Here is a 22,775-nt window from a genome sequence, read left to right on the forward strand (position 1 = left end):
TATCACACCTATCTTTCCTCCTTTCCTTTCTCCTTCCCTCCTTCCCTCTCTGCCCCTCTCTCAAATAAATAAATATATAAAAATAAAATATTTTTTAAAAACTTAGAGATGCCAAGTAAAACTTAAAATTCACTGGTAGTATTGATCTGATTAGTAACATAGTAGCAGGTTTCAGTGGTTTTGTTATGATTTTTTATAAAAATCTCAAAATTAAGTATAAATGAAAGCTATCACAGTGATTTCAGGAGTTACCTTTATTATATGAAGAGTGTGTAATCTTTATAATTACAGAAAGAGATTATGATGACTTGGAGAAATACCTAAGAATGATAATTACTCTGTTCATAAGTAAAATTGCAAACCAAGTGAGTTAGTCTGACTCTCACTATGACAAAATATCTGATATAAACAGCTTAAAGGAGGAAAGATTTCTCTTGTTTCAGTTTTAGAAGTTTTGGTCCATGGGAACTTGAGCCTGTTGTCTTTGGGTCTGTGTGAGGTAGTACATCAAGGTGGAGACCACATGAAGAATCACAGCGGCCCAATGATGGTTGATGAGAAAGCAAGAAAAGAAAAACAGAGCAGGTCTTGGTCCTAGTATCTTCCTTAAGAGCACACCACAACTGACCTAACATCCTCCCAGTAGATCCTGTGGAAACTTCCACCACCTCCCAATAATTCCATAGCCTGGTGGCCTTTTATGCATGGGCCTTTGGGGGAGGGGCGGTCACTTCAGATCCAAACTATAGCACCAAGTTAAAGGTGAAGAGATTGGTGCATCATTTACTTAGTAGTTGCGGAGACAGAATGAATACCTGACCAGAAGCAACTTAAGAAAGGAAAGGCTTTAATTCCCTTCTACAGTTTTGAGAAGTTTCATCGTGGTGGGGAAGGCATGGCAGGAAACTTCCTTCCACTAGACCCCTATCCTGAAGTTTCCACCACTTCCCAATAGTGTGGCAGGCTAGGGACCAAGTCTTTTATACATGGGCTTTGGAGGCATGCCAGATCTTCACATCAACAGGGAGAAAGTAGAGTCTCCAAGCAGGGCTGTAGCACCTCAAAGCCCACCTCTAATGATATACTTCCTCTAGCAAGGCTCTACCTCCTCAAAGTGTCACACCTTCCCAAATAGTGCCACCAACTAGGGATCAGGTATGCCAGCTCCCGAAGACCTTTCTGGAAGACTCTTAGATCTGACAACACCTTCAGAAGGTTATTAGGATCCAAAATCTTCTTTCAAATATTACTAGCTACTTACCTGTTTACCAGTTATGAAGATGCTGAGAAAGAAATTAGGAATTGACCCCATTCATAATAACTTCAAAAAAAAATACAAAAGGGCTGGAGAGATGGCTCAGCAGTTAAGGCACTTGCCTGCAAAGCATAAGGACCTGACTTGGGTTTCCTAGTACCCATGTAAAGCCAGATGCACAGGTGGCACATGGTCTGGAGTTTTATCCTTGCAGTGACTAGAGGTCCTGGCGAATGCCCATATTCATATTCTCTCTCTGTCATAAATAAAATATAAGAAATACAAAAAAAAAAAAATCCAAGGCACAGACCAAAGCAAGGAGGTACAAGTCTGCCATAGGGAAAAGCATAAAACACCAAAGAAAGACAGACTGCAGAAAGGTACCTTGTGATCATAGAGCAGCAGACTTAATACTGTGAACATGGCCACAAGATTGAAAGCCATCTGTACACTCAGTGCAGTCAACATCATAAGTTTAGGAGTTTGCTTCACAGAACTAAAACAGAATAATCCCAAAAGGAGCAGTGCTGGAGGACCAAAAATATTTGATTTCATATTATGTAGTCACTTATTCTCAGTACTTTGATGGAGTTTTGAGTCACTTCAGAAGTCACTACCCACTGCAAAAAGAAGCTTCAAAGGGGAGAGCATAATTAATCTATAGACAAATGCAAATAGAGGGTAATTCGATTGATACAACATATAGCTTCCCTCTTGAGTCAGTCTCACTCTAGTCCAGTCTGAATAGCCTAGATTGGCCTCAAACGCTCACAGATCCTCCTACCTTACCCTCTCAAGTGCTGGGGTTGTAGGTGTGAGTGAGTGCCACAGGCTTTTGACTAGGTTTTCAGAAGCAGTCCTGAGTTCCCTCCCATAGAGTCAGACTCAATCCCCTTAAGAGGCTTTCCGTAAGATCAGCACTGTCTGAGGCTCAGCTCTAGTATCATCTCTTCCAGGAAGTCTTTTTTCCAAAACTGTTTCCTCATAGCCATATATTACTTTGGATTCTTAATTGAAAATGTTCCTTGTAATGAGTTCACGTACATTTTCTGAATGTCTTAATGCTCATTATACTTATCACAGAAACCTTGTCAGTAATAGTACTTAGTAATCATTTATTATTTTTATTCATAAACTATAGAACAAGATTTAGAAAGAGTCATACATTTCTATACTATGTCTCAGATCAAAGGTTACACATGCACTAGGTATATGCTATACCACTGATCCACACTCATACCCTTCATTAGTATTTTAATTGTTTTTAGTTGGCAAAGTAATGGGTCTCATTGTGATATTTTATTACATGTTTATGTATAATTTTATTCTTATTTACCCATCCCTCATTAGCTTTTAAATGCATGAATGTTAATGAAAAGAAATCAGTCATGTATAGCATCATCTGCTTTATTTTTAATTTAAAAAATATCTATGGCAAATAAAACAAAGGCTGTAAAACCTTTTTGTTTTGATTCTTTTTAAACAGTTATAGAAGTACTCATTTAAAATAGCTTCTATAATTCTTTCTTTTTCAGGTAGGTAGAGATCCCTCAATTCACATATGGGATACAGAGACTATTAAATCCTTGTCGATATTAAAGGGTTATCACCAGTATGGCGTCTGTGCTGTTGATTTCTCAGGTAAGACGTTTGTGTCTCAATTAGAACAATCAAAATATAGAGGCAAAAGCTGGAGAGATGGCTTAATGGTTCAGGTAACTTGCTTGCAAAGCCTTATGGCCCAGGTTTGATTCTCCAGTACCCAGATGCACAAAGTAGTGCATGTGTCTAGAGTATGTTTGCAGTAGCAAGAGGCCCTGGCATATCCCTACTCTCTTTAATAAGTTAAACTATTTAAAAAATTTTTTTTGAAGATACAGTGCCAGGTGTGGTGGCACATGCCTTTAATTCCAGCACTTGGAGGCAGAGGTAGGAGAATCACTGTGAGTTCAAGACCACCGTGAGACTACATAGTGAAGTCCAGGCAGCCTAAGCTAGAGTGAGACCCTACCTTGAAATACAACAACAACAAAAGTAGAGTATTTTAATCTAAATTAGTATAATGTAAAGTTGGCAGTTAACTATGATTTTCATAATTTTTATCAAATGTATACTGTTATTCTAATCAAATGCAATGATAAAGTAGGTTTGTTGGCTAGTTTATAATAATAATTTAATGAGTAATTTTCATACCCTTTACAAATATCCATGTTGATGTTAACATGAAAAAAATTAACAAAAGAACCAAAATCATTTGTTCTGTGAGTAGTATATAGCCTCCCTTTGGGCAAACCTTGCTCCCTGTCTTTTACAACTTTAAAATAAACTTTAAAAATGATAAAGTGAAAACCCAGTAATGAAATGGGTGAAAACTGAACTATTTACTTTAGATATTTGTGTAAAGTGGCAATTTCTGCTCATCTTATAAAATAATTTCACATCATGCTATTAGTTTAACAATATAAATAGGTGTATAATGGAGGTTGGTGTGTGGGCTAGAAAGAGGGACGGAATGCCATTAATAAAGAATTTTATATTATAGCCAGGCATGGTGGCACACACAGCACTTGGGAGGCAGAGGTAGGAGGATCACTGTAGTCCAAGGCCACCCTGAGACTAGATAATGAAGGTTAGCCTGGGCTAGAGTGAGGCCCTACCTTGAAAAACAAAAACAACAAAAGAATTTTATATTAAGGAACATAAAGTCAGGTATTATAGCTCATGCCTATAATTACAGCATTTGGGAGGCTGAGGCAATTGGATTGCCATGAGTTCAAGGTCAGCCTAGTCTGCAGAGTGAGTTCAGGATAATCTGGTCCACAGAGTGAGACCCTATCTCAAAAAGAAAAAAAGCATTGGGGCTTGAGAGATAGCTTAGTGGTTAAAGACTCTTGCTTGCAAAGCCTGACTGCCTGGGTTTGGCTCCTCAATGCCCATGTAAAACCAGATACACAAAGTGGCATATGCATCTGGAGTTTGTTTGCAGTAGCAAGAGGTCCTGATGTACCCATGCACACACTCACTTCATTTTCTTTTGCTTTCTCCCTTCTCTCTTAAATAAATATGTTTTTAAAAACATTAAATTAATACTTTTTTGTTCCTTTGACCTAAAGTCATAAGTTATCCATAAATGAGGTTTTGGTGAAACATATATGTGTAATTTTAAAAAAAAATTTAGGGAGAGAGAAAGAGAATTGGCACACCAGGACCTCAGCCACTGAAAGCAAACTCTAGACTCTTGTGCCACTTTTTTTTTCTTGTGCCACTTTATGGGCATGTGTGACCTTATGCTTGCCTCACTTTTGTGCATCTGGCTAACATAGGATCTGGAGAGTCAAACATGGGTCCTTAGGCTTCGCAGGCAAGCACCTTAATTGCTTCGCCATCTCCCCAGCCCATTGGTTAAGGTGCTTGCCTGCGAAGCCTAAGGACTCATGTTCAACTTTCCAGGTCCCACGTAAGCTAGACACACAATGTTGCACATGTGTACAAGGGGGTGCATGCATCTGGAGTTTGAGTGCAATGACTGGAGGCCCTGGTGCACCAATTCTGTCTCTCTCCCTCCCTCTGTCTCTCTCTCTCTGTCTCATAAAAAAAGGCCAGTCTGTTGGGCTTGCCTCAAAAAAAAAAAAAAATAATAGTAGTAGTTGAGAAACAAGAACATGTAAGACAGACTAAGTCAATGGTAAAAGCCATCACTGGTAGCACTAAACAGCTAGCTGTGGTTTGCAGAGAGTGAGGCAGAGTGCAAACATTCTCTTGTAGTATGAGCCTTACGACCTGTCAGCACGTCTCCTCAGTTGTTTGTTTCAGTGACTTGTCTGATACATTCATTACTTTTTGCTTGATAAAAGGAACAACTATGACCTTCATAAAAGCAGCCATTGTAATAGCAGTGTGCTACTGTAACCTGCATTTGATGAACTTTACATGACGTAGTCACTGAGTTCTTATGTCATGGAATTCTTATGGTGAATTTAATGAAAGTAAATCATTACTTCCTTTCCTTCCTTAGTTTTTCTTTTCCTTCTTATTTTTTACTGCAGATTTCGTTTTGGTTTTTAATTGACCCATACTGATTGTACGTATTTATATTATATATATAGGGTGTGTGTGTGTGTGTGTGTGTGTGTGTGGTATTAGACATGGATTCCAGTGTTTCACACATGTGAGGCGTATACTCTGCCATTGAGCTCTGTCCCAGTCCTGTTTTGATACAGGTATACAGTGCATAATAATCAGCTCAGGGTATTTACAATATCCATCACTTCAGAAATTTATCATTTTCTCTCTTCCTTCCTCATCCTAGCTTAATGTACATGTAAAGTTTGTGAGGCCAGGAAAGATGTTAGCTGTTTACATGATTCAAGAGACTGTTGTCCCCACTTCCTCTAAAACCTGGTTCTTTCCATGGATGTATACATGCCTAACACTTACCATTGCCTTTTTAAAATTGAGATATAGTTCTGTAGCATATTAGTCTAGTTTTTGTTGCTTTAGCAAACAGATTTATTTAACTCAGTTTCAGAAGCTGAAAATGTGTCCCGTGGCTCCATGCTTCTGCTTCTGTTGAGAGCCCTTTTGGTTGTGTCAGAACGTGCTGGGAGTAAGTTCAAGAGATTGATCACATGGTGAGGCAGGAACCCAGAAAGGTTCGGGGGTGAAACTTTTTTTTATAACAATCCATTAAGATGGAACTTACTGGCTAGGAGAGACCTGCATTATTCCCTTCTAAGGGCATAGTCCCAAGGATTTAACTGCCTCGCACTGGGCCCCACCTATTAATGGTTCCATTACCTGAGCAATACCACCACGAAGGTCAGTCCTTCAGCACACTGACACTATGGAGGGAGGAAGAGACCATGTTCAGATGTGGCTTTAGAACATAGGTTGAATGGTTTTGTTGTCTGAATCTTAATGGTCAGTTCATATGTCTTTTTGACTATCACAGCGGATGGGAGACGTTTGGCTTCAGTTGGAATAGATGATAGCCACACGATTGTGTTATGGGACTGGAAGAAAGGAGAGAAGCTTTCAATAGCCAGGTAGGGGGGAAAAAAAAAACCACCTGTTATCATGTTGGTTAAATGCTAGTGTTATTTCAGATTTGCATTTTTTTATTAGAACAATTTTGAAATCGAACTAATGTAAATTTTTATTGTTACTGTATTACTTTTGAATAAACATAAGGTAAAGGACAATAGTTTTATGGCTTCTTTTGTATGTTTAGCTCTACAAACCTACTTTTTTATTTATGTTTTTTTGAGAGAGAAAGAGAGATAATGGGTGTGTCAGGGCTTCCAGCCACTGCAAATGAACTCCAGATGCATTCCTCACCTTGTGTATCTGGCTTACATGGGTCCTGGGGAATCGAACCTGGGTCCTTTGGCTTTGCAGACAAACACCTTAACTACTAAGCCATTTCTCCAGGCCTGAACCTACTTTTTAATGTGACTAATATGTCATTGGAAATTGCTGTTACCTCCATTCATAGGTAGAGTGAAGTTATATGATATGCTATTACATAGCAATTGGAAAGCATGACAAAACGCTCATATATCTAAGTAGAAAAAGATAAATGTATATCACAAAGAAAGTATAGGTTTTCTCACATCTTATTCACTTCTAACTTTTCTAAAATTAGCATGTTCTGTTCGTATGTATGTATGTCTCTTTGTTTTTTTAGACAAGGTCTCATGTATTCCAGGCTGTTTGGAGCTCACTATGTAGCAGAGGATGACTTGAACTTAATATCTGCTTGCCTCCACCTCCGTTGGGATTGCAGATCTATGCCACCACACCCTATTTATGTTATGCTGGAAATTGAACCTGGGACTTTATGCATGCTAAGAACTCTCTTTACCAGCTGACTATATTCCCAGTCCCAGTGTGTTTTACTTTTATAATAAAAATAGTAGCAGTGTTCTCAAGGAGAGAATAGTTTAACAATGTGAGAGATTCCATTTTAAATCTCCTCCTTAAAGTGGGATATTGATGTACTTAAAAATATAGATAAGTGCTTTTTATAGAGTGTATGAATAATATCCAAAGAAATGAGAGTTTAAAGGGACTTTGAGATTGGAAGGTCCCTGCTAAGCTTTAATGAACTATTACTTCAAAATTTCTTTAGCTCATTCATGTCAAAACCAGCCAGTATTCCCTATGTAAATCCCATAGGTACCATATTTAAATGAAGTTCAGTGTTCACTGCTCCTACTGCCTGAGAATCTTTGGAACATAGTTAATATATTAAAGCCATGCTAAAAGAACAAATGTATAAATACATGATTTCACAACCTGAATACCAGTGGGAACAGATATCCAGTAAATGGAATAATCAGGATAAGGTATGGACTAGGCAAAAAGTTGTTATAGGATATATTTATCTTTATACTGAAACATTTTGGTTTATTTCAGGGGGAGTAAAGATAAGATTTTTGTTGTAAAGATGAACCCCTATGTGCCTGATAAACTAATTACAGCTGGAATTAAACATATGAAATTTTGGCGCAGAGCAGGTAAGGAAATGTTTCTTTTACTCTTTTGAAATTTAAGAAACTGTTACTCTTTTTTGTTTTGTTTTTCAAAGTAGGATTTTACTGTAGCCCAGGCTGACCTATTCATAGAATTCACTATGTAGACTCAGGCTGACCTCAAACTTTTAGCAATCCTCCTACCTCTGCCTCCTGAGTGCTGGAATCAAAGGTGTGTGTCACCACACCCAGCAAAAATTAGTTTTGTTTTTTTTTAACCACCTTGTGCATCTGGCTTACGTGGGTCCTGGGGAATCGAACCAGGGTTCTTTGGCTTTGCAGACAAGCACCTTAGCCACTAAACCATCTCCCAGCCCAGGAATTGTTACTTTTAAAAGAAACACGGCTAGAGAGATGGGTCAGTGGTTAAAGGTGCTTGCAAGCCATTGTCGTTCTGCAGCCACCAGTGGAAAGCTAGATGATTGTTCATTTGTAGCAGTAGCAAGAGACCCTGGCATGACCACACATGCAAGTGTGTGCATAACCAAGTAAAATTAAGAAAAATAAGTTCCTAAGTACAGTATGGTATACTAGACTTGGTCCTGGAACAAGAAAATGGGGATATTAGTAGAAAAACTGGTAAAATCTGAAGTCTGGCGTTTGATTCTTTTTCTTTCTTTTTATTCTGCAAGGCAGGGTTTCACTATATCCCAGGCTCATCTGGAACTCATTCTGTACTTCCAAGTTGGCCTCAAACTCAGTGATTCTCGTACCTTAGCCTCCTGAGTGCTGGGATTAAAGGCATGTGCCACCATGCCCAGCCAATTAATATTTATTATTATTTTACTTAGTTATTTGAGAGGGAGAGAGAGAGAATAGATACACCAGGGCCTCTAGCCCCTGCAAACAAACCAGACACATGAGCCACATTGTGCATCTGGCTTGACATGGGTACTGGGGAAATCAAACCTGGGTCCTTTGGCTTTGCTGCATACACTTTAACTGCTAAGCCATCTCTCCAGCCAGTAATAAATTTTTTTTAATATTTTTTGTTCATTTTTTATTTAGTTATTTGAGAGCAACAGACATAGAGAGATAAGTTAGGTTCTTAATCTCTTGCTAGGTCACTAGTGACTCTACAAGATGTATTAAAAAAGATGACCTTCTGAATATATTTAGAATCTGATCACTTTTTATCTTCTATGCTACCTCCCTGGTCCTTATTTATCATTGAGATCGATTATCAAAATTCGATTTCTAACATTTTTTAAACATCTTTTTTAAAATTTTATTTATTTGTTTGCAAGCAGAGAGAGAGAATGGGCACTCCAGGGCGTCCAGCCACTGCAAATGAACTCCAGACATATGTGCCCCTTGTGCATCTGGCTCACGTGGGTCCTGGGGAATTAAACCTGGGACCTTGGGCTTCGCAGGCAAATGCCTTAATCACTAAGCCATCTCTCTAGCTCAAGACTTCTAACATGTTTTAACCTTACCTCTTTGTTTGTTCTCAACCCAGAAGTCAAAATGAGCCTTTTAATAGATCATGTGCCAAAGCTTGTCATCTCATGTAGAGTAAAAGTTAGACCCTCACGAGGGTCTGCATGTGACCTCTGACTTTCATGACTTCTCTTAGTGCTTTCTCATCTCATTTGGAGTAAAAGTTAGGCCCTCACAGGGGTCTTCACATGACTTCTGACTTTTTTAAGTCCATCTCTTAGTGGTGTCTCTCTGGCTGTCTTTACTGTTCCATTCTGATCTCAGTGGTGGTTCTTGAAGATTCCAGTTCCAGTTACAGCCATGCATCACGGCCTTTGTGTTTGTTACTTCTGCTGGAAGCACTGTTCTAACATTGTTTGCTTTTGTCTCCTTCAGTTCTTTTTCTCCCTCTATAGTACTGGGCATAGGGCCTTGTGCTTGCAAGGCAAGAACTGTCTCTGAGCTTTGTCCCCAACCCTGTTCTGTATGAGCTTATCCTTAGCCATCCTACTTCCTTCCAGACTTCTTTTTAGGCTTTGTCTTTTCCAGAGCACCTATCATCAGCTGATAGTATTTTCCCTAGTTGATTTTTTGGAGGTCTCTCACCATGGAATCCATAGAAGCAGAGCCCTTGCTGCCTAACCCACTTTGTGATTGCCATCTTCCTCATACCTGAATAGTGTGTGGCATATGTGTTTCTTGAGTAATGAATGAGGAGGGTATGGTGTTGTACACCTTTAATCCCAGCACTCAAGAGGCAGAGGTAGGAAGATCATTTTGAGTTTGAGGCCACCCTGAGACTACATAGGGAATTCCAGGTCACCCTGGACTAGAGTGAAACCCTACCTCAAAAAGAGCAAACAAAAAAATATTGGGGGTAATGAATGAATGAGTTCAGTTGCAAAAATATATAGAGGATATATCACTAAACTGTGATTGGCCATTAAAATAGAATATGAGCAAAATATTAGTACTAAGAAATGTGCAAATTAAAAACATAGTAAAAATTCATTTGCTATTTTACATTCCCTAGTATGACAATACCAAGTGTTCCTGACCTTGGAGGCAACAGGAACTGTTTTCTCTGTTGGGAGAAGTGTAATTGGTATATTGACTTCGGAGAATAATTTGGAAGGAAGAGTTGATTCGTGTCTTATGTAAAGACTTTTCCTTTCACACTTTACCTTATGACCGTGCATAGGTGTTTCTTGAGTACCCCTACACTTATGTACAAGATGCCCCTATAAAGATCAGAGTATTGATCTAATGAAACAATATGAAGTCATGAAAATTAGTTTACTAGAGCCAAAAATAAACATATAGAGCTTACAAATTCTTGGTCACTTAAGCAAGTTTCAAAAGAATATATGAAAGGTGATATTTTAGAGCATTTTAAAATGTGAAAAAATAGTGACACATTGTTGTAAATCATGTATAAAAGAGTGCAGAGAAAACTAACATTACATTCAGAATAGTAGAGAGTGAGAAAGGGAGAGAGAATTGGCAAGACCTGTCAGTTGTTTTATTTTTTAATAATAAAAATACAGATGTCCATTGTATTGGTCTTTTGAAATCTTTTTATGTCCTTAAATGGGTCATAATAAAAATCTTGTGAAGCATTATGAAAAAATGTCCACTCTCTTACTGTCTCTTGCTTTTGCTCTCACTCTATCTCTAAAATAAGGGGGTCTGGAGAGATGGCTTAGCAGTTAAAGCACTTGCCTATGAAGCCTAAGGACTCATGTTCCATCTATCTCCAGATCCCACATAAGCCAGTCACACAAAGGTGGTACAAGCATGAGGTCATACATGTGCATTAGGTGGCATAAGCACCTGGAGTTTGATTATAGTGCCTGAGGCCCTGGTGTGCCAATTCTTTCTCAGAAAGAAAGGAAGGAATGGGAGGGGAGGGAAGGGAAGAAAGAAGAGGAGAGGAGAGGAAAAGGAAAGGAAGAAAAGAAAGAAAGAAGATAGCCAAGATTGGGCTGGAGAGATTGATCAGTGGTTAAGATGATTGCCTGAAAAGCCTGACTGCCTGGGTTCAATTCCTCAGAACCCATGGAAAGCCAGATGCACAAAGTAGCACATGCATTTAGATTTTGTTTGCAGTCACTGGAGGTCCTAGCATTCCCATTATCTCCGTCCCTCTTCTCTCTCTCTCTCTCTCTCTCTCTCTCTCTCTCTCTCTCTACTTGCAAATAAATATTTTTAAATTACAAAATGAAAAAACTCCAAAATTTATTAAAACTAATGTAGTTTGTATTTTACTTGTCTAAAATTCTATAGCCTGGGCTAGAGAGATGGCTTAGCAGTTAAGGCGCTTGCCTGCAAAGCCAAAGGACCCAGATTTGAGTCCCCAGGACCCACGTAAGCCAGATACACAGTGCATGCGTGGCTGGATGCCCTTGTGTGCCCATTTTCTCCCCCCCTCTGTCTATCTCTCAAATAAATAAATAAAAATAAAAACATTTAAAACTTTTATAAAGCTGTAGCCTAAAATCTACTGATTGAAACTTTTATTTCTCTGTACTCATACATGTCTTCCTCCCCAAGCAGTAGTAAAAACGAAATTGTACTTCTTTATAACTATGTGCATATTGAAAGTGATGCTTTTGTAATTTTCTTTTATGAATCAGGAGGAGGATTGATTGGAAGAAAAGGCTACATAGGCACACTGGGGAAGAATGACACAATGATGTGTGCAGTATATGGATGGACTGAAGAGATGGCTTTTTCTGGAACATCCACAGGAGATGTGTGCATCTGGAGAGATATCTTTCTTGTAAAAACAGTTAAAGCACATGATGGACCAGTGTTCAGCATGCATGCACTGGAAAAAGTAAGTAAGCTATGCAGTTGTGAGTGAAATCCAGTCAGCAGTGTGGTCATGGAGTACTGAGCATCTGCAAAAGCAATGGGACACTGTCATTCTACTTGCCAAAGTCAGAGTGTTCTTGACTGACTTGATTCCTTTCTTCAAAGCCCTAAACACACTCTGAGATAAGTCTGTTACTTAAAAACAAAGCTTTGAACTGTGCATCATAGTACATGTCTGTAATCCCAGGAGATGGAGGCAGGAGAATCAGAAGTTTAAGATCATCCTTAGCTACCTAAATAGCAAGTTCGAGGTCAGCCTGAGCTAGATGAGAATGAAGTTTTGCTAGACATGATGGCTCATACCTATAATTTCAACAACTCAGGAGGCAGAAGCAGGAGGATCCCAAGCTTAAAGCATATTTTATGTTTCAAAGAAAGGAAAGGAAATTTTAAAAATAAATCTGTTGCAGTCAGGTTCGCATTGCTGATAGAAATCACCTGACCAAGAGACGCTGGTGGGAAAAAGAGGTTTATTTTGGCTTACAGGCTCGAAGGGTAGCTCCACGATGGCAGGGGAAAATAATGACATGAGCAGAGGGTGGACATCACTCCCTGGCCAACATAAGGAGGACAATAGTGTCCAAACAATGGCAAGGGGAAACTGGCTGTAACACCCATAAGCCCACCCTCAACAATACACTCCCTCCAGGAAGCATTAATTCCCAACTCTCCATCAGCTGGGAACTTAGCATTCAGAACACCTAAGTTCATGGGAGACACCTGAATCAAACTACCACATTCCACCCCTGGCCCTCATAAACTGATAACCATATACGTTGTAAAATGCAATGCATTCATCTACCTTTAAAAGTCTCCACAGTTTTTATCAACTCCAATGATGTTCATACATCCTCATAGTTCAAGATCTTTTAACTGAGCCATAATACCAAAAAATAACTTCAAAATACCCTAAATGGCACACAATAAACATTCACACTGCAGAAGATAGCATTGGGCATAGCAAAGAAATATTCAGCCAATACAAGATTTAAAACAACCAGGACAAACATCAAACTGTAACTCCCAAGTCCAACAACTCTAGCCAGTGACAAATCTCCAAGTCCAGTAATTCTAACCAGCAACAAATCTCTGGCATTCCAATTCCACCCCTCCAGCGAGGCTACTCACAGTCATGGAAAATGGCCAGCAGCTCTCCTTGGCAGCCATGTCATGATCCTAGCATCTCCATTGGGTCTCCACTGCAATCCATGGTTCATCCTCATGGCCCCATGGGGTCTCCATGCAGGCATCCAGCAAACCTGCTTCACAGTGCCCATGGGCATTTCCAAAACACAAGACCTTGTTGCAAGCTCAGTGACCCTCTTTCCAACATTTCTTATAATCCACAATACCAGGTAAGGTGCCAATTTGTTAATCCAGGAGGGAATAAAGCAGACTTTGAAGAACAGGACACTCCTTCAGCATTCAGTCCCCTTCAAAAGAGTCTACATTCTTTTGTTGCCTCAGTACAGGTCAGCTGGCCCAATCTCAAAGGTTGTAATCTCTCTCAATTGCAGCTGAACAGGCAGCAGTTCACCCCCAGAATTTTCTTTCTGTGCCATATCCCTCTGCTCACACCAGTTCATTTCTATGCAGAGCAACCCTGCACATCTTCTCAGGACACAGGTATAACAGCAAGCTTCTCACACAAGACTGCTAGCCCAGTCCAAGCAAAGCTCTTTCTCACCCTCATAAGTAAAACCTCACAGTCCATAGTTCTTACTGCATTCAGGTCTTTCAACTCTGACCAGAATAGTCCATCAAGCTGTACTTAGAGCACTGCAAGGCATCTCTTAGGCCAAGGTTTCAAATCCTTTCACATTCCTCTTGAAAATCAGCTCCAAAAGGCCAGAGCCACACAGTCAGGTGTCTGGCAGCAATCCCACTCCTTGGTACCACTTTACTCCTGACATCAGGTTTGCATTGCTGGTAGAAATCACCCAATGAAAAGCAGCTTCTGGGAAAAAGAGGCTTATTTTGGCTTACAGGCTCAAGGAGAAGCTCCACGATGGCAGAAAAATTGATGGCATGAACAGAGGGTGGACATCACCCCCTGGCCAACATAAGCAACATAAGATAGACAATCGCAATAGGAGAGTGTGCCAAACACTGGCATGGGGAAACTGGCTATAACACCCATCAGCCCGCCCCCAACCATACACTGCCCCCAGGAGGTGTTAATTCCCAAATCTCCATCAGCTGGGAACCTAGCATTCAGAACACCTAAGTTTATGGGGGACGCCTGAATCAAACCACCACAAAAGCTTAATATGTATTAAGTCCTTATATGTTAAAATGATGCTGGCTGCTTGATATTTATGTAATCATACCTCTCAAATACTGGTATCCCCTCTTTTACAATAATGAAGTAGAGGGTGGGAGCGATTGCTTGGTGATTAAGGTGCTTGCCTGTGAAGCCTAAGGACCCAGGTTTGATTCTCCAGTGGCCTCATAAGCCAGATGCACAAGGTGACATATGCATCTGGAGTTCATTTGCAGTGGCTTGAGGTCCTGGTGCACCCATAAATACACACACACACACTTTCTCTCTCTCTCTCCTCCTCATCCTTCTCTCTCTGTCTTGCTCTCAAACAAATAATATATATAAAGGAATGAAGCAGGAAACAGTCTAGAAGGGTATATGTAACTTGCTAAAAGTGGTAGATTTCATGGTGCCAAATAGAAACTGTGTATTTAACATCCTGTCATAGAAGAAGAATATTAGGGACAAGGAGATGGCTCATTTGGCTCTGTAAGCATGAGGACTTGAGTTCGGGTCCCTAACACCCACATAAAAACTGGGTCTGAACGTACATACCTGTAATCCCAACAATGGGGAGGTGGAAATAGGATGATCCCTAGGGTTCGATGGCTAAAATGGTGAACTGAAGGTTCAGGGAGAGACTGTCTCAGAACATTGAGGTAGAGAGTGGTTGAAGAAGATCCTCAGCACCAATCTCTGCGCACACATACACATATACACACACACACAAATAAACACACACACACATACACATTGATGTTTTGAAAACTATAATATTCTTATATTGATATTCGTTATTCAGAACTTTTACTTTTGGGCTGGAGAGAGGGCTTAGCGGTTAAGCGCTTGCCTGTGAAGCCTAAGGACCCCGGTTCGAGGCTCGGTTCCCCAGGTTCCACGTTAGCCAGATGCACTAGGGGGCACTCACGTCTGGAGTTCTTTTTCAGAGGCTGGAAGCCCTGGTGCGCCCGTTTTCTCTCTCTCTCCCTCTATCTGTCTTTCTCTCTGTATCTGTCGCTCTCAAATAAATAAATTTAAAAAAAAAAAAAAAAAGAAGTTTTACTTTTGACTAGACCCTTCAGAATTTTTCAGTATAAAGGTGATTTTTTTTGTTCTTTATTTTTTTCATGTAGGGTCTCAACTCTAGCCCAGGCTGACCTGGACTTCACTATGGAGTCTCAGGGTGGCCTTGAACTCGCAGTGATACTCCTTCCTCTGCCTCCCAGTGCTGGGATTAAAGGTGTGCACCACCACGCCCAGCTTGTAAAGGTGATTTTTAATATATTTTGATTTTGATTAACTTGAACCTTTTTTCATAGGGATTTGTAACTGGAGGAAAAGATGGTGTCATAGCTCTTTGGGATGACTCCTTCGAAAGATGTCTCAAGACTTATGCTATAAAAAGAGCTGCTTTGGCCCCAGGATCTAAAGGTAGCTTGATATTTATTTTATAGGAAAAAAATTGTTCATTTGTAATAGGAGACATCACTTAACTTGATAACCAGCATCATTGTCCTTTCAGAAACTTGTTTTCTGGGATACAAATGATAAAGTATTAACCAATTACCTTACTGATAATACTTAGTGTTTTAATTTTCTAAAGAAAGTTTCCATATGAGAATCCTTCTTGTTGCCGGTCAGGAAGTCTCCACGTTGGTGTGTTGCTGACCTGCCCCTCCAGCCTCGCTGGCCCTTCTTCTTTTCAGGGCATTGCTTCCTGTAAGGGGCGTGTTGTCATGCTCTTCCCGCCCTCCAGGCCCTGCTGCATGCCATCATGTTTACCTAGAATTTGTTCTTCCCCTCCCCTCTGGTGAGCTAACCACGTGTACATTTTTCACATCTCACTTTTGTTTTCTAGGATGACTTCTCTACACTCACCTTACCCTGAAAGGTTAAACTCCCTTTCTGTATGTTTCTTTTTCCATATAGTCCTCACTTGTGCTCTGTTGGAGTGTTGGAGGAGCTGGACCTGTTAGCATGCCCACTGATATACCATTGAGGCCTGCCTAGTGCATAATAGACAAGGGGATAATCTATGTTTTACATTGAATTAAAATTTTGACCTGGAATATTATCTGACTTAGTAGGGACAGAAGTAGAAGAAGAATTTCTAATGTAAGAGGCAAAGAAATAGAATGGTAGTTGGGGAATCTGTAATAGAATAGAAGTCTACTTATTTTGAGATTAATAATTGAAAATTCTGTGTATCATTAGAATTCTTAAAATATAAGAGAAACCCTTATAATATGATTTTCATTGTTAAATAGCAACAGTGGCAAAATATGTGTCCTTGTATTATATTTACCTTCATACCTACAAGAACATCTCCACTTAACATTTCAGGTCTTCTCTTGGAAGATAACCCATCTATACGTGCCATATCATTAGGACATGGTCATATATTAGTTGGCACAAAGAATGGTGAAATACTAGAAGTGGATAAAAGTGGCCCAATAACACTTCTGGTCCAGGTACTTTTACATGCTAATTAATATTCCTTCTTTCCTTTGCATAGCTTTTTTTCCCCCTCTCAGAACAAGAGACAAAGCTGACAATGATGACAATAATGTTATCTTAATTGGGAAAATATCTGTTAATGGTTACAGTAAAATTAGTCATAGATAAACCACTAATAAGTATGCATAATCTCATGTAGAATAAATGTAAATATTTTGAGTAAATTCTTATCATAAATCACAAGACTAATAGAAAGAAAAACTAGCCATAATTATCCCAATACATTTATTTAATATTTAGTTTTACTTATTTGAAGCATATTTGTTAAGCGTAAATTATTTATCTCTGAAAGTCTTTAGTTAAGTAATTTTTTTTCTTAAGTTTCTAACATAAAAAGTTTAGGGCTGGAGAGATGGCTTAGCAGTTAAGCGCTTGCCTGTGAAGCCTAAGGACCCTGGTTCGAGGCTCGGTTCCCCAGGTCCCACGTTAGCCAGATGCACAAGGGGGTGCACACGTCTGGAATTCGTTTGCAGAGGCTGGAAGCCCTGGCGCGCCCATTCTCTCTCTCTCCCTCTATCTGTCTTTCTCTCTGTGTCTGTCGCTCTCAAATAAATAAATTAATTAATTAAAAAAAAAAGTTTAAAAATGACTTTATGTGGGGCATGGTGGTGCATGCCTTTAATCCTAGCACTTGGGAGGCAGAAGTAGGAGGATTGCCATGAATTCAAGGCCAGCTGAGACTACATAGTGAATTCCAGGTCAGCCTGAGCTAGAGTGAGACCCTACCTCAAAAAAAAAAAAAAAAAAAAAAAGAGTCTATGACTGTATACTACAGTTTTCTTACTGAAACCATAGAAATAAATACTTACATGGCAGAAATGTAAACTCAAATGGCAAAAAATTAAAAAAAAAACCTAGCCACAAAATCATTAATAGTTCCATTAAGAATGACTGATTAGAAGCTGGGTGTGGTGGTGCACACCTTTAATCCCAGCTCTTGGAGGGAAAGGTAGGAGGAATGCTTTGAGTTCAAGACTACATAGTGAATTCCAGATCAGCTTGAGCCAGAATGAAACCTTACCTCAAAAAAAAAAAAAAAAAAGAATGACTTGTTAGAGTCTCTGTGTGTGTTTGTTTTGAGATAGGGTATTGCTCCAGCCATGACTGACCTGGAATTCACTATATAGTCTCAGGGTGACCTGAGAGTCACACTGATCCTCCTACCTCTCTGCCTGCCAAGTGTTGGGATGCACATGCATGCGCAAGAGAAAGAGAATATATGTGTGGCAGAGCTTCTGACTACTGCAAACTCCAGATGCATGCACCACTTTATGAATCTGGCTTTATGTGGGCACTGGGAAATTGAACCCAGGCCGGCAGGCTTTGCAATCAATTGCCTATAACTACTGAGCAATCTCCCCAGCCCCAGTTTGTAGATTTTCACATAAACATTTCTTCAGTGTGTGTTGTTTTCCTGAAAAGTAGAGAAATAAGTCAGTACTGTAAAACAGTAAAACACAGTGTGGGTGCATGGGTGCAATGACACACACACAGAGAGAGACAACTTGGATCTACCTGATGAAAAATTGCACTTGTGGGGGTGGAGAGATGGCTTAGCAGTTAAGGCGCTTGCCTGCAAAGCCTAAGGACCCATATTCAACTCTCCAGATTCCACATAAGACAGACGCATACAGGTGAGGCAAGCGCAAGGTCACAACAACGTACCTTCTAGGTAGTGTAAGCTTCTGGAATTTGCTTTCAGTAGCTGAGGGCTGGCATGCCAATTCTCTCTCACACTCTGTCTAAAATAAGAAAAATTTTTTAAAAAAAGGAAAATTGCTCTTGTGCAATTCTAAATAGTAACATAAAACTTATGTTTGCCTTGTTTTGTTTTGTTTTGTTTTGTTTTGTTTTCAAGATAGGGTGTTGCTCTATCCCAGGCTAACCTGGAGTTCACTTGGTAGTCTCAGGGTGGCCTTGAACTCATGGTGATCCTCCTGCATCAGCCTCTCAAGTGCTGGGATTAAAGGTGTTTGCCACCATATCAGGCACATTTACCTTTTATCTTAAAAAAGAATTCCTGTTGGGGGCTGGAGAGATGACTTAGCAGTTAAAGCACTTGCCTACAAAGTGAAAGGATTCAAGTTTGATTCCCCAGTACCCACGTAAAGCCAGATGCACAAGGTGGTGCATGCATCTGGAGTTCATTGGCAGTGGCTAGAGGCCCTGGTGTGCCCATTCTCTGTCTCTTTCCCTCTGTCTGTCCCTCTCTTTCAAATTAATTAGTTAGTTGTTTGTTTTTTTTTAAGAAAAAAGGGAATTCCTTTTTTCTTCTTTTTAAAAAAAAATGCTTATTTTTATTTATTTGAGAGCAACAGACAGAGACAGATAGTGAGAAAAAGAGAATGGGCACACCAGGGCCTCCAGCTGCATGCGCCACCTTGTGTATCTGGCTTACATGGGTCCTGGGTAATCGAGCCTTGAAGTGGGATCCTTGGCCTTCACAGGCAAGCACTTAACCACTAAGCCACCTCTCCAGCCCTCCTTTTTTTCTTAATACAACACATTTCTTCTTTCCCTTCCTTCACTCTTTTAGGAGTCCAAAGAGTACACAGAGGTGAGAATACTACATATACTTCATTATTAATACCTGACAGATTGAGATAATATAGGCAAATAAACATATACTAATGCTATCTTGCTTATTTATTTCAATTACATAGCATGCCTTTGAATTGAAAAGATGGTGGATGCTTTATTGTTTTGTTTGTTCATTCAGTTGACAGTTTATAATCCAAAGTGGCCTTGAACTCACAAAAGGGTCTTGCTACATATGCCTGGATGGCCTGCAGTTTGTAGCTATCCTCCTGCCTCAGCTTCCAAAGTATGTGGGTTATAGGTCTATGCTACCATGTCTGTTTAACTGCAGATTTTCCACAGATGGCATTACAGATGAGGAATTGTGCCTTTTTTTTTTTTTTAAGGCAAGCCCAGTAGACTGCCTTTTATTTTTATGAGAGAGACAGAGAATGAATTGACATGCCAGGGTCTCCAGCCACTGCAGTTGAACTCCAGACACGTGTGCCCCTTGTGCACATGTGCAACCTTGCACGTTGTGTCACTGTGCATCTGGCTTATATGGGACCAGGAGAGTTGAACATGAGTCCTTAGGCAAGTGCCTTAACCACTAAACCATCTCTTCAGCCCAGTTTTCTTAGTTTGTTAAATGTTTTTATCGTGGTTGAAGAGGAGTTTGTCAAATGCTTTTCCTGTGTCTCTAACCACTGAGCAATCTCTCCAGCCCTTACCTATGTCTATTAAGATGTCCAAGGGACTTTTATTTCCATTTCATTCTTTTCTATTTTTATTCATTTGCAAGGAGAGAGGGAGAGGTTAAAACAGAGAGAGAGAAAAAAACAGGTGCACCAGGACCTCTATCTACTGCAAATGAACTCCAGATGCATGTACCACTTTGTGCATCTGGCTTTACATGGATACTGAGGAATCAAATCTGGGTGATTAGGCATTTCAGGCAAGCACCTTAACCATTGAGCCATCTCTTCAGCCCTCCATTTCATTCTGACACAGTATTATTAGATTAATTGGTCTTCTGGGTGTGCCAGTCTTACATTTTGATGTCATAGATAATTGTTTTTGCATGTTTTGTATTGAGTTTGCTAATATTTTCACAGAGGGCTGTAGCAGTCATAGAAGGATATTTGCTCAGCATATTTATTTTTTTGTATGATTTGTCTGATTTGGGTTTTAGGCTGATGGGGCTTTATAAAATGATTTGGGAAGTATTGTCTTTGTCTCTTGCCCAGCCGTTAATTTCTATTACTTGTTAACTGCTTGCTGTATTGCTGTCAACATTTTCCTGCATGTAAATTTCATCACAAATTAAACCAATCAAATTTTGTATCCTTTGAAGGGGTGATTTTTTTGGTTAATGTTTGAGGTTTGTTTTGACTCTATATTGGCTCCTCCTTGGTGGGGCTTTATTTATTTATTTATTTATTTTGAGATTTCTTTGGCGCTCTCGGACAAGTGAAGTAGTCTGTGATGTAGATTTATGTATCATTGAGTCGGCCAATCTCCCTCCCCCCCGCCATTTCATTATAGCCTCCATTGTGTCTGAGTGCACTCTCAGTCATGAATTTTTCTGCATTCTGCTATTAAGTCAGTTTCTTTGAGAGTTTAGGAGCTATTATTACGAACCCAGATATGGAAACTTGACTCACAAAATCATTTCAAGACTTTATACATGACTGAATTTAATTTTTTACATCAGTTTCACTGGTGAGCAAGTTGTGGAATTCCTTACTCTCATGCATATATTTTTAGGTTGGGTTGATCTTGTCTGTGTTTTCTTCATAGGGACACATGGAAGGAGAAGTGTGGGGTTTGGCCACACATCCTTACCTGCCTATCTGTGCTACTGTAAGTGATGACAAAACCTTAAGAATATGGGATCTCTCTCCTAGTCATTGTATGTTGGCTGTCCGGAAATTGAAAAAGGGTAAGAGACTCTCGGACTTGACCACAGATTAAGTTGCCACAGCTTCCTAGCGTTCACAAATCTCTAAGAAAGCAATCATAGGCACATAAAAGTCTTTAAATATTCTAAAATGTTTACTCTAAAATGTTTTTAAAGATTGATTGATTTATTTGAGAGAGAGAAAGAGGCAGAGAGAGAGAATGGGTGTACCAGGGCCTCCAGCCACTGTAAACACCACCTGTGTATCTGACTTACGTGGGTGCTAGAGAACCAAACCTGGGTCCATAGGCTTCTGAGGCAAATGCTAAGCCATCTCTCTGGCCCCTAAAATTTTTTCCCCCCTCTGATGTTGCATGAAGAAAATTAGTGTCTGCTTTATGGGATTTCCTACAATCATGCCTAAAGTCAGCAAGATTCAGTGGTGTATGAAAGAATACAGGAAGTAAATAAAACCTAGATTATTCTCTGTTTTAAATAATATTTATTTATTAGAGGACGGAATGGGCACACCAGAGCCTCCAGACTCTGCAAACGAACTCAAGTTGCATGCCCTACTTTCTTTTTTTTTTTTTTTTTTTTTTGGTTTTTTGAGATAGGGTCTCACTCAAGCTGAGGCTGACCTAGAATTCACTATGGAGTCTCAGGCTGACCTTGAACTCACAGAGATACTCCTACCTTTACCTCCCGAGTGCTGGGATTAAAGGCATGTGCCACCATGCCCAGCTTACATTTTTCTTTTTATCTATTTGTATTCTGGATTCTACACAATTCAAAAATGGAAATTTATAAAGAAGGCTTTAGCTGTAAAAGCCAGCTAAGCTGGGCGTGATGGTGCACACCTTTAATCCTAGTATTCAGGAGGTAGAGGTAGAAGGATCACCCTGAGTTTGGGGCCAGCCCTGGATTACATAATAAGATCCAGGTCAGCTGGAGCTAGAGTGAGACCCTACCTCAAAAACACTAGGTAGGTAGGTAGGCAGGCAGGCAGGCAGGCAGATAGATAGATAGATAGATAGATAGATAGATAGATAGATAGATAATAGATGGATGGATGGATGATATACATATACATACATACATATGTATGTACGTACATACATATGTACATAGATAGAAAAAGGAAAGGGAAGGGAAGGGAAAGAAGGAGGGAGGGAGAGGGAAGGAATGTGCATGCCTATGCTGTCAGTACTTGGGAGACTGGGCAGGAGGATCACAAGTTTGTGGCCAGCCTAGACTAATAGAAAAACACACAGGATCTCACTATATATAATGAGTCTTGAAATTTGTAGGTGAGGGAAGTCTATTTTAGGATGAAACAACTGAATCTATTTGTAGGAGGAAAGCTCTTAATGTAGAGAGACAGAGTTTTAGTTGTTAGGGCAAAGTTTCTATTAAATTAGGGTAGATTGAGGATATACAAACAGCATTTAATTTCTTAGTAAAACTGTAAGGAATGTTGTAGAATGAAGATAC

The 22,775-nt window shown here is 39.7% G+C and overlaps 1 protein-coding gene across 2 annotated transcripts in view; it reads left to right on the forward strand.

Moving 5' to 3' along the window:
* Eml5 (EMAP like 5) overlaps window positions 1-22,775 on the forward strand; it is a 136,155-nt gene that overhangs the window by 62,830 nt on the left and 50,550 nt on the right. For both annotated transcript variants that reach the window (XM_004649347.2, XM_045154447.1), the window contains exons 15-21: window positions 2,791-2,896; window positions 6,207-6,300; window positions 7,673-7,773; window positions 11,844-12,046; window positions 15,667-15,778; window positions 16,691-16,818; window positions 21,182-21,323. In XM_004649347.2, the coding sequence (XP_004649404.2) occupies window positions 2,791-2,896; window positions 6,207-6,300; window positions 7,673-7,773; window positions 11,844-12,046; window positions 15,667-15,778; window positions 16,691-16,818; window positions 21,182-21,323 (886 nt within the window). The remainder of the gene's footprint in view (window positions 1-2,790; window positions 2,897-6,206; window positions 6,301-7,672; window positions 7,774-11,843; window positions 12,047-15,666; window positions 15,779-16,690; window positions 16,819-21,181; window positions 21,324-22,775) is intronic.

This window comes from Jaculus jaculus, chromosome 7 (genome assembly GCF_020740685.1).
Source record: "Jaculus jaculus isolate mJacJac1 chromosome 7, mJacJac1.mat.Y.cur, whole genome shotgun sequence".
Taxonomy (NCBI): domain Eukaryota; kingdom Metazoa; phylum Chordata; class Mammalia; order Rodentia; family Dipodidae; genus Jaculus; species Jaculus jaculus.